Source organism: Maniola hyperantus, chromosome 3, assembly GCF_902806685.2.
Source record: "Maniola hyperantus chromosome 3, iAphHyp1.2, whole genome shotgun sequence".
In the NCBI taxonomy this organism is placed as follows: Eukaryota; Metazoa; Arthropoda; class Insecta; order Lepidoptera; family Nymphalidae; genus Maniola; species Maniola hyperantus.
The window spans coordinates 17257639-17270772 of NC_048538.1; the positions used below are offsets into that span (position 1 = coordinate 17257639).

General features: G+C 44.9%; 1 protein-coding gene across 1 annotated transcript; it reads left to right on the plus strand.

The window, feature by feature from the left end:
• The first annotated feature begins 201 nt into the window (after positions 1-201).
• On the plus strand, positions 202-12770 carry LOC117996479 (intermembrane lipid transfer protein Vps13D-like). Its single transcript, XM_069509508.1, is given in 23 exon segments — positions 202-673; positions 1264-1408; positions 1560-1774; positions 1948-2055; positions 2220-2331; positions 2821-3013; positions 3556-3722; positions 4384-4629; positions 4974-5170; positions 6283-6490; positions 7380-7566; positions 8081-8195; positions 8197-8256; positions 8631-8688; positions 8690-8713; positions 8715-8763; positions 8977-9021; positions 9024-9133; positions 9136-9244; positions 9688-9856; positions 9990-10027; positions 10030-10083; positions 10086-12770. Coding segments are annotated over 23 exon segments (2937 nt in total). The 5' UTR covers positions 202-494; the 3' UTR covers positions 10235-12770.
• The last annotated feature ends 364 nt before the right edge of the window (positions 12771-13134 follow it).

Sequence of the window (13134 nt, forward strand, 5' to 3'; positions counted from 1 at the left end):
TTTGACAGCTACAATGTCACGATCGCAATCATCTCTGATTGGTTAATGCTCGCTCACTGTTGGCCACAATGCATTGTTGCAACAAGAATCGCACAAATTCAGCCAATCAGAACAATTGAGATTGTAATAATGATTGATGCGGGTTTTAGACAATCGCCCTGCCGGATCAGAAGCCACTTTTGATAAAACTAAACAATTTAATCTGCGTTAGACCCTTTTAAGGATCATTGAATATTTAAGTGTATTGTAATTGTCAATATTTTAACAGTTTTCTTGTTTAATGTTCCTCGAAATTAACACGTATTCATTAGTTAATTAATTAATTTTTATTCTAGCATTAGTTCATTTAGTACCATACTCTTAAACCTCGAACATACTATTATTGAACACTTCCCATTTGTCATTGTAGTGCAGAAACATCCATAATCACAAGAAATAACGTTTTGCATGAATAGGGAGTGTATGGTCTTGCCCGCCAGAACGATCCGGGCGCCATGGCCACGCACGTGTCGGCCGTGGCGGGCTGCTACCTGCCGTGGCACTGGGCGCGCTGGGACCGCGACCTGCTGCTGTGCGTGCGCGTGCTGGTGGCGGGCCCCGACGCGCGCGCCCTCACGGCGTGGTCCGGAGGGTTCAGGATCGACACGGCACGGAGCTTGCATATCGCTTGCAGGTATGACAAAACAACGGATGTTTTTATCTTGAAGTATAAATGGTGACCAGCATCCTTAAGCTAACCGTACTCTAAATGTCTTTTTGACTCGTGTGTGCTCGGAATTGAACTCCCGGATATACAGAGTTTAACTAGAACGCTATCAAAAACTTAGTGTTATTGTTATACTACCTAAACACAATCCAAAACCATACTATTTACCTCATGTTGTAGTTTTAGTGATTTAGTATCCTTTAAACCCGCAATGTATAGCGCGCAAAACTCGGATCAATGCCCTGCCTAGATAGGGCTTTTGTAGAAACTTCCACACGCCACGTTCTTCCGCCGCCTGAATCCAGCGGCTCCCTACGACTCATTTGATGTCGTCCGTTCACCTAGTGGGGGATCGTCCAACGCTGCGCTTACGGGTGTGAGGTTGCCATTCTGGCACCTTGGGGAGCCCATGGTGCTAGATGTGCCATGGTGCCATGATTTCGGCTTTCGAACTATATGCCCTGCCAATTGCCACTTCAGTCTCACAACACGTTGAGCTATCTCAGTTACTCGTACTCTCCTATGGATCTCCTTTACGGAGTTTTGTGTGGTGGCAGGGAAAGCGGTGGCGCGTACCACATCCTGCGCTTGGAGGTGGTGGCCCAGGGCGCCACGCTGCTGGTGGTGCTGACGGACGCGCGCGCCGCGCCGCCGCCGCTGCGCATCGACAACTACGCACCCGTGGCCATCATGTTCCATCAGGTACGAGACACGAACTGAATATTTATAGCTAGATTTCCTGGCTACGGCCATGGTTCTCGACACCATCCAAATTTTGTCCTGTTCTATTTCTTTGCTTTCTGGGACAGGCAGACTTCAACGCTTCTCTGCCTAATATCAGGAGCCGTTGCAGGTGGGGTGCACGGAGGAGTGCGTGGTAGGCGCGGGAGCGCGCGCGCGCTGGGCGCTGCCGGAGCCGGAGGGCACGTGCGCGCTGGCGCTGCGTGCGCCGGGTGGCCCGCGCCTCGCGCTGCCGCTGCACGCTCTGCACGACACTCACACGCTGCTCTACCAGAACTTCATCTACGTTGCGTTCGTCGCTACCGCTACCGCCGCGCCGGCAGGGAGGTACGTAGCACGTACGTACTAATGCACGGAGGAGGGGCGCGTGGTACATTTTTCATAATATTCTGCCTTTTCGGCGTGCAATTATTACAATTAAGTTCTTACAATTTCAGAATTAAAATTAATTATTCTCAATGTGAAATAATCATAATAATTGATGGTTTGTGTTGTAACAGTGATGGCACGCCGACAGACACCGCGTCGCCCGAGTCAGATGTTCTCGTGTTGGAAGTGCCTCTGGGCTCGACCCGCGTGCAACTCGCACGCAAACGATACGGTGACAGGTAATTTTTTTTGACTTATTGACGTATTGTTTTAGAGTTTTTTTTGTTGTTTGAGTTGGAATTTTGTTTGCGTAAAAATGAGATTGATCTTGAAGGGTAGACCATCTCAAAATGGCCCAACTTTACTTTAAAAAGTATTGCGTGACATACTGTTCGTATGATAGGTGTCAGCTGTGGCGCCGCGGGCCCAACGACCAGCTCATCCACGAAGGCAGCTCCCCGCCGCAGCCCACCGATGCGCTTTCCGACGACACCACGCTCTCACCACACGCTCTGGTATTCTTTTATTTATTTAACTCTGCTTTTACTATTCGTATTTCACAAAAAAAAAATTGATCACAACATTGTGATGAATGAGTATCTTAACTTATTTGCGTGGCTAAGGGACACGGAGGGATTCGTGTAAGTGCCGAACTACGCGCATATCTGCACGTCGTATACATGGACATTGCGTAAATGTGCGTGCACGTCGGACCAATCAGTCGCGAGCGAGCGCTCGCAAACGCACACATTCAGTGTACCTTACTTACACCGATACGACTTAAACACAAGCATGAGCCACTCGCCCTCGTGAAATGCAAGAACTATACTGCGTCAAGGGCTTCATATTAGTTCATACTTGTAGCGACAGCTGTACCTACTACTCGATTGTTGGTACGAGCGGTTACTGCGCGTTTGTGCAATTTGCATTTGTTTTGCGTTTCTTGCCCTGAATATTAAATAGACCTAGTCTAGAGATTTAATATTGAGATAAATGTTGATCAGGTGCTTGATATCGAGGAGGCGGCTCCGCGGCCGGGGCGCGCGACACCGCTGGTGCTGCGGCGCGCGGACCCGCGGAGAGGCTCCACGCAGGCGTGGCGGCTGGTGCGCGAGGGCCGCGGTGCCGCGCGCATGGCGTGCGCGCATGCCAACCTGTGCGTGCAGCCCGAGCACGGCCTGATGGGGCTCGCACCTGGTACGTTCATCAGCATCTACATACGCGTCTACTGCTGGACATAGGTCTCTTGTAGGGGGAAACACGCGTTGTAAAATCCTCAAACCAGACGGTTCTTACTGCTTCATCGCTGTCACTGTCCGTCGACGTGAATCAAGCTTGAACAACTAATGAGGTCTTGTTTCAAGTTAGATGATACCATTATGTTTGGGTTAAAATCATATTCCATTTCATCATGAATCCTATGCCATTCCCGGGATGCAAACTATATCTGTACCAAATTTCGTTAAAATCGGTTGAACGGTTGAGCCGTGAAAAGCTAGCAGACAGACAGACAGACAGACAGACAGACAGACAGACAAACAAACACTTTCGCATTTATAATATTAGTATGGATTAATGTGATGGTGATAATTACGTATACTCAAAACTAAAGGTAGGTTCCAAGCGCACCCTGGTCGGAGAAGAAGGCCTTATTTAAATTAATTGTTTTGGTTAGTTTGCTATATCGTTCAATGTGTGTGCGGTTGGTATATTGAGGGCGTGGGGTGTGGGGTGTGCAGGCGGGCGCGTGGTGCTGGGGCTGCCGGGCGCGGTGCGCGGCGCGGGCGTGCCGCCCGAGCAGGCGGTGGCGTGGCACACGCTGCGGCCCGGCTCCGGCCGCCTCGCCGTCACGCTGTGTGCCGACGGGCCCACCCGCCTCGTGCGCATCACAGACCAGGCCAATCCTGTAAGTGCTCTCATCAATACTTAGCAACAATAAGGCTCAGGGGACACTCGCAAGAAGCGACGCTTATATTGTTATAATATTGTCCCCCACAAAAGAGCTCGGGCTCGGACAAGCTAGGGGCAGGATCGCAAAACGACCATTAGGCTGCCCGACCTGTGGAGGAGGTTATGCCCTAGAAGTGAGAAATGCACTTACCTTGTGGAGGCAGCCGATTCTTGGCGCGTGCCCTACCTCCGTTCAGTATGTTCTGAGTGAGAGAGGAGTGTGCAGTGTGAGCTAGGCGTATTAACCAACCAATCCGAGTGGTGAGGCAAGTCGTGCTCCGAGTTCCCACAAATTCGTTCGGACGGGAACCCCCAAATGTACACAAATTTGTTCGGAACCAGGATGCCCAATTGTACACTATTTTTTTCGGACCAGAAGCTTGGGGCTTGAACTCGATGCCGGGGTTCACAAATTAGTGTTAGATAGATAGATAGAAATACTTTATTGCACACAAAAAATATTACATAACTATTACAGAAACTTAAACTAAAAAAAATTGTATGTAAAGGCGGCCTTATTGCTCACAGCAATCTCTTCCAGGCAACCTTTTACCCCACAACAAACTCAGCCGGGTATTCTTTTTATTAAAATTGGCAACAATACCTGATATGTATAGGACTGCAAACTACTGAGCAGCTGTGAGGAGGACGGGGAGTCGGAGGAGGCCTCACTCGCGCCGCTGGGGACGCGCGAGTGGGGCGTCCGGCTGACGCTGGGCGGGCTGTCCGTGTCGCTGGTGGCGCGCTGGCCGCCCGCGGAGCTGCTGTACGCGCACTTCGCGGCCGTGCGGCTCGACGCGGCGCGCGCACACAACACCGCGCACCTCGCGCTCACCGTCGACTCCATGCAGTGGGACAACCAGGTACAACGTGCGGCTGATGCTAGGCGAGCTGTCCGTGTCGCGAACAGAGGAAGATCGTGCGGTGGTCCCATATTTGTTTTAGATTTGACTCCTGAAACCCAATGCGGCTGCAGTGTTACTGCCGCCTTATTTGTGGAGATTCAGGAGTTGTTAATGGTGATTAAATATTATAGATACCAAGCAACGACTATTTAACTCCAAATCCAACTCTTCAACCCTGATGATTCAGGGTACGCAACACCTAAACTTTAGATATTCAGGAATTGTTGGTGAAACATTAGGGCCCCATGTTGAAGGGTCGTCACGAGATGACAGCCGTCGGACTAGTGTCTCTCTTCCCGCAGTTGCCGAGCACGCCCAGCCCAGTGCTGCTGCACTGCCTGCCGGAGCGGTCGGCCAGCTCGAGCAGCGCGGGCGCCACGCTGCCCGCGCTGCACGTGTCGCTGGAGCTGCAGCGCGCGCCGCCGCGCAACTACAACGCCGTGTACTTCAACCACTTCGTCGTCGCGCTGCGGCCCATCGCCGTCAGGCTCGATGAGAGGTCAGTTCTGTTGGAATGTCAGAGTAGTGTAAATGAACCACTATAATGTGCATTCAAACTCTAACCATTTATTCAGATTGGGTATTATTGTGTTAGCTTATTGAAGGTAGTTTAATGAATTAGACAGTATTTTACTCATCCGATGTCACGCAATCTGTGATGGGGCAGCCATCTTGAATCGATTTGTATAAATACGGGTGTTTGCTCCAGTCTTGTTCCGACTCGAGACTTGATGACTATTAAATACTTTTGTGTTTAGGTTGCTATTTTGATCAAGTGGTTGCACTTGCAATAGCAATAATTGTGCCCTAATAAAGTTAGATATTAGATAGTTAGAGGTATTATAAAGATTAAAACTCTCGATAAACCTCTACGCGTTGTGATCTGTATCCACGTGCAAGCTTAATAGGAGAAGACATTTTAATAACTTATCCAAAAATTAGTTAAATTAAACCAAATTTTCTGACTTACGCTTAAAATTGTATAGGTACACTTTCTGATGATCAATTTCTGAATTTGTAATACAATGATGCAGTGGTGATAATTTGATTACGTAAACTTAAAACTGAAGCTACGAAGGTTCTTAACGCGCTCAGGTCTGAGAAGAGCCCACAATAAACTCAGTCGGCTATTCTTTTTTATTATCGCCACTTTACAAAATCACTTATATACTTATTAGAACTATCAAAGCTGTTTGGCAACTCATTCCCGAGTTTCTTATTATTTAAATAATCCTTTACATTATAGTAGGGTGTTTGAATAAGTTTTCAGTAATAGTTGTAGTCTTCTTGTAATCTGTAATAGTTTTGTTAGTCAAATATCATTGGCCCATTGAAAAGGAACTCTGGATAGGTTTCTAAACTTGGCGAGCATCTCCGAGTAATACGTGAGTCCAGCCGTCAAGCAATATTAGTCAGAAATATTTGTAAGGGGATCTTATACTCTGCAATTGAATGACATTGACAAGAATATTCATAGTTTTCATAGTATTGGTAACTAATCGAATTGCTGCAGTCGGTTTGAAATATTGACAAATAAAAACGCCAAATTAATCGTGGTATGTACCCGTATCTACATTAAAATAAATTCTTACTACTATTATGATTGAACAGATTGATCCTGCTGATGTGGTCGTGGGTGGAGTCGGGCGCCGCGGGTAGTGCGGGTAGTGCGGGCAGTGCGGGTGCGGCGGCGGGCGAGGCCGAGGATGCGGAGGAACCGGACGAGGCGGAGTTCGAGACCCGGCGCGTGCTGCATGAGCTGACCGCGCTGCATGCCACCAGATATTACTTCGCGCTCATCAAGATCATCCCCAGTCAGGTAAGTTACGCCGATGTACCTGCGAAGAGGACAATCAACAGGTTACAAAAAACTCAACACACTACAAAAAGAAAGAAATGCATATAAATGCTATTTTGTAAACCCACTTAGTGATTGTCACAGCTTGCGATAAGAAACTAGATAGAAGGAGAAAAACGAAAAAGGACATAGGGACAAGAGAAGGTCTTATTGGCGTGAAAACTAGACATTTTTGCTGTTTTTGATGATTATCATATACATCACACGGCATAAAACGAAAAGTACCGTAGGTACTCTGTTTATTAGGCTACTAGCTGATGCTCGCGACTTCGTACGCGTGGATTTAGGTTTCAAAAATCCCGTGGGAACTCGTGGATTTTCCGGGATAAAAAGTAGCCTATGTCACTCTCCAGGTCGATCCGCCGTTGCTCCGTTGTGACGTGATTGAAGGACAAACCAACAAAGAAACACACTTTCGCATTTATAATATAATACATATAGTGATATTATTTAGACCGCATCAATGTCTTGAAAACACAATATTTGGTTGTTATAGTCAAATAGCTGTTTTTCATATTGTAAAAATATTGTTTGAAGAGTAGTTTTGAAATTCAAGGTTTTTTAGTAGTTTCATCACCATATTTGCTCGGGTAAATAGAATAAATATTTCGTTCTTAAACCATGTCAACAGTTTGCTCAAAATGTGGATGCTTGATTTACTGTTGCTTGGATTTAAACTCTATTTATTTAATGTGATGTTGAGGACAGTAGTGTAGAATTGGGGAATTCTGTATCACGGCGAGTGTAGCGAGAGTGGTACAGAATCCCCAATTATACACTACTGCCGCCTGTCTCGCCAGGCAACTGCTGCAGCACTTTAAAAGACGTGAGTCATCGTTTGTTATCATAGATCCGGCTATCGATGTTCACGGCGAACAAGTTGGAAGGCGAACTCAGCACGCTGAAGAGACGGCTGGGCCTGACGTTCATCCGCTTCGAGGACGCGGCCGTGGAGCTGGAGCCGTTCGTGCGCGCGCACTCCTTCGACACCGCCGCCTGCCTCGCCAGGCAACTGCTGCAGCACTTCAAAGACGTGAGTCTGTACATATAATGCCATGTCATGCCAAGCTTCCAGAGTCCAAAAATTATTAGCTCAACCCGAATGTTAGTTCGAGAAAATATATTGCCAAGTAAATAGAAATTAAGCAAATAGAATTAAGCAAATAGAATTAGGCAAATAGAAATTGTTGGCAGCAGTACACTTTTTATAATTCACAAGCTAATCATAAGTACTGTAGAAACAAATTTCTCCAAAGGTCATGCGATAGGTACATATTGACGTATTATTTTATAAGTACGGGAGGTTTGCATCTGAAATCAGGAAATGTGTCTGATTCGTTTCCTGGTTGAACATTTTGTATAACGCGAACTCGTCATCCTCACATTAACAGTTTCTAGAGGATCTCCTTTCTCCAGTTCACCTTTTGTCTAAGGAATCGATTACAATCGTCGCTTTATATGTCGTTGTCTTCGTCGTCAACCGATACGAGTCCGATGCTGGACTCAAGTCTCTTGTAAGGGCTCATGTACGATTCGGGTTGTGGTCAGGAGTTGAATGGCAAAGGCCGCGAAGATCCTGGGCTCGGATGGATTTCCTGGGCAACACCGCTGGTCTTCGTGTCTGGACGTGTCGGAGGGGCGTGTCCGGCCTGCTGCTGGAGGCAACGTGGCGCACTGCTCAAGAACGTCACGCACGGGATATCCAACTCTGCTGCTATAAGTCACAGGTGATGACTTCCTTGTGTTCCTTTCTTACCTTTCAGGGCAGACTGCGTCTCCTCATTACGACCTGTTCTTCTTCGACACAAGAAGAAAAATAGTTTTAAACGTGACACATTTTATGTTCTTGAAATCCTCTTGCAGTTTAAGGTCATGTATTTTTTTCTTGTATTCCTGTTCAGGATCGTGACCCCTTTACGTTATTTATATAATGGTGAGAGTTTTCGGCTCTTATGCTTAAACATTTAAGGTCATTATATTATTACGGTCAGAAATGTTTGTTTTAACGTATGAAAATGTAACGAAGAGCTATTCGATACAGTCGTGAATTAGTCAGGACTTTACTATTTGCAGGAAGTTTATATTGTAGTGTATTGTGTAGAGACACTGGGCGACGGCTTGAGCGCGTGGTGGGCGACGAGGCTCACGAGGAGACGCGGGCGCCGCATCCGCTCGGGCGCCGCGGGGCGCGCACATCGCTGCTGGCTTCCGCGGCCTCGGCCTCGGGATATTGGGTGAATATTCACTTTTTCCTCTTTGGTTTCAGTTCTTGTATCATTTTTGAAACCATTTTCTGTTGTTTCTTTCGTTATTGAAACAAGGTGATAAGTTTTTCAATATAGGTATTTTGTTTCAAAGTTTGTACCGTCAGCAGATTCACGATTAAAGGTGTCTCTAAAATTTCTCTGTAACGTTGTATATTTACTGTGGCGCGTGTGAGTGTGCAGGCGGCATGACGTCGCTGGTGAAGCACAGCTACGAGGGCGCGGCGGCGGAGGCGTGGCGGGCTTCTTCGCGGGCGTGGGCAAGGGGCTCGTGGGCACCGTCACCAAGCCCGTCATCGGCGTGCTGGACCATCTCGCCACGGGAGACGGCGGCGGCGTCTGCGCGAGACGTCGCGGCGCGCGGGCACGGCGCCGCAACGTGCGCGCGCGCCGCGCCTCGCCGCCGCCGCCGCCGCGCCGCTACCGAGATACTGCCCCGAACTAGCTGCAGGTAGGCCTCCGTGTAAATACTAGTAGTTCACCCGAACCACACCCTCGACACTCCTTACAAGCGAACTGATTTAATTACCATTACTACTGCCGGAACATCGATCTGTCCGCACATCATTTTTGTATGGGAAATTAAAGGCCCGTAGGGCTGAGCATGGTTGTGGTATAAGCGAAGCCAATCGAGCGAGACAAGGACAACGCTGAGTTAGCAACATCAGTGCTTTCCTTGCGTGACAAACAAGTAGCAACCGTTTGTAAGTGGCGTAGTAGTACCAGTAGCCGTGCGATTATGGCACTCACTCTATTATCCTCAATATTCTATATAATAAAGTCTATTTTAGGTTCTAGTCTGGACTGGAACCTAAAATATCTAGGCATCAAATATACTCGTTTATGTAAAAAATACAAGCACAACAAACATAAATGAAAATGATATGTGTATAGGTGCAGCGCTACTGCTGGCGCTCCCGTCGGAGCCCGGCGAGCGCTTCCTGGCGTACCGCATCGTGCGCGACACGCCGCACGACATCCGCGCTCTGCTGTCCGACTCGTACCTGCGCATCGTCACCTGCAAGCACACCACGCCGCAGGTCGTCATGGAAACGCATTTAAGGTATCTTATCTTGTCTGCACTAATCATACAAACCCCGAGTTGTTCTATGTATTTTGAAATGGAGAGTTATTGTGTATAAAGTATTTCTCTAAATGTGAAAATTATGGTATAGATTAAAGTATTTTGTCCATAGCAACCTGGTGTCATGCACAGCGGTGTACTCCGACGGTGCGTGGTTGTGGAACTAGGTGTTCGCGGAGGAGGTGCGAGCGGAGGGGGAACAATTCCATACACGGGGGAACCTCAGGGGAGGCGGTGAGACGGCCTCGAGTACAGTGTGACAGTGGAGACGTGGCACGATGGCTGGCAGAACGCGGCTGCTGCGAGGCGTTGTACCACGACCGCAGACATACACTGTTGCCGCACACCGACCTGTAGATATACTATACGAGGATATTTGTTATAGTTTATGACACAAAGTCGGTATGCCCGCCGCCTTGTTTGCGATAAGGGCTACGAATTTACATGTGACCATAAGAAACGAGAGCGTTTGTGTGGATAGTTCATATGTACATATCTGTGTAGTCTCATAGTATAAGGTATACATTTCACCACGTTGATAGAGTTTAATTATCGATACACTTTAGCGTTGAAGTAACATGGACTTTAGTGTCTTGATTAAAACACAAGTTCATACATACAGTTGGCACTTTAAAATTCAGCCCTTAAAATTAAAATCTGTGGTATTGAATTTTTGTCTTTAAATAAAATAGCTTTAGGACCATTTTACGCTAGCGTTATTGTGTATTCAGGCTTGAATTCTATTAACTTGAGTGAGATACTAAATATTAAGCACACTAATGTTAGGCACGGTTCCCACTCAAGCGGAGTGGAGAGGAGATGTGTTCAATCAATGTGTGTGTGTGTGTGTGTGTGTGAATAGTTGACGTGAAAAAAATATCACATCTTTTAAAAATCCGATTAGTTGACTGAACGTATCTCCTTTCCGTTTAGGTGAAAACCGGACCTTTGTTTGCAGTGGACGGTACCAACTGTGACATTATTATATTGTGTGGATAATAAGCTCATGTCCGGCTTACCTGCTGAATTTGTTTGCGACAAGGCCTATCAATTTACGTGTGAAATATGACAGCATTTATGTGGATATTACTTAGATATTAATGGATATAATTACCTTTAAATGATGATGGATGATTCCAGAATGATTGCATCTGTGTGAAATGTTAGTGTCATCTACAGTGATATTTAAAGTCTGAACTGAGAAGAGAATGTAAGCACGAAGTATTCGTCAGAATGAACGACAGTATTTTATATATCTGGGCTAAAATTCCTACAATGCCTGCCAGAATTTGTCTTCACCATAGTATTTTATAAATAAAAAAGCAATGTATAGCATAAGCATAAGAGTTAACATACTAAATAACTTTGTAATAATTACTTATTATGGTTACTGAAACAAGCTCAAAAGTATAATATTTTAACAAATTATGATTTTCGAAATAGATAAAAAATACATTCTAATATCAGTATTGTTCTTGTTTGTATGTGTGTGTGACCCAAAAATTTCTACCCTCAAATGACGCACAATTATTTCGATGTTTTTTATTAAACTTTAGCGAAACTAATGTGAAAATTATGTTTTAAAAATTACGAATCACTGTTATAATTATGAATCACATAATTTCTATACATAAATACAATTTCACATCCCTTATTATGTTAAATGCTTAAAACTTATTCCCTTTACGCCTTTAGCACACCGATGCATACGAAAAGTGTTAGGTAAATGAAGTCTGTCTCGTTTCCGCACTTGTCGCTACGAATGAGTAAGAGTAAGACAGAACACTATCTAGAATTTTTAATTTTATTTAAAGAAGGGACTTCCTTGTAAGTTGATTCATGATAATGGTCAACAATTAGTTTGCAATATGCTATACCAAACATAATTATTTATTGTCTTGGTGGTCTTACACAAAGTTCTACTTAATATAAATAAGTTTGTATGTACATAATTAGATAAATGTAAAATTATATATTATCATGTCGTTCATACGTTTTATATAAAATGAGTTCTATTAGAGTTAGTAAAATGCAAGAGGCTGTGCTTTAGTTCAATGTATAGTCAGCAAGAAGTCACAAACCTGCCTTATTTATGAACCTGTGATTTTAAAGTTGAGTCTATTAATGTAAAAAACCCAAAGGTCGTTATTAAGTGTATTATTTATTTTATTTCCGGCTAATGTATCTTAAATTCACAGTTTTTTATTGTGAGAAAGGCTTGCGACACCAATCTTGCCTAATAAAAACCAATGATATTATGGTCTAGGTTGGAGCGCGCTTACCTATAATAATTTAATCTTCAATCGACCATGGTTATTAATTTTTCTTTTTTACTGGCTGTACACTTCACGGATTTGTTGTTATATTTACCTTTGAATAGATTTTTCAAAGGCTTTAAAGCTGTGTTAAATTATTTAACTTTTATATTTGTAAGAAATAAACGAACAGAAAAGACATCAATAGCTATATGATTTTATGGGTACCACATTTGCTATGTAAAGAGTCGGGTATACAATGGCCCAACGCTGTCTGCCAATCCACTCGGCGAATGTGTACAGGCCACTTGGCGTATATTTGCCGCGTGCTATTTGTGTCAAAAATATAGATCTACTTTATATTTCACATTAGGTATACTACCCGACAGGTTGACATGGCAATCGCGGAGAACGCCCCGAACACTATAGATGTACACATAGGAATGGACGCGCAATACAACTCTAAGTAGACTTGTTTGTATGGTGATATAGCTTAGCTTTGTGATATTAAGTAGATAGCTAATAACTTAATTGACTCGAAAGTATTGATAATAACTTATTTATATTATGTTAAGTGTAAAAGTTAACACCAAGTGAATATACCTAAGTTTCCTCCTAATATATTTCTATTAAAATTATCACTTCTTTTATTTTTAGACCTTAGTAATTAATCTGAATATAGAGATTACATTATTTAAGTACATCAGTACCCTTATTATAAATGCGAAAGTGTTTTTTGTTGGTTTGTCCTTCAATCACGTCGCAACGGTGCAACAGTGGACACCCGCAGGCTGATATGGTGATGATGAAAAATAAGAGGGCTACAAAGCCTCATATAATATAAGTATGTATCAGACGGGTAGAGATAGCAATAGGGGTATGAGGTGGGGGGGGACGCGCCGCACCCCCGCACGTCAGCCGCGGTATCCCGCACCGGGTTAGCGTGGAGGCTGTGCAGTGCGTCCCCACCCCGAATGCCATCTCGACCCTTTCCCGTACCTA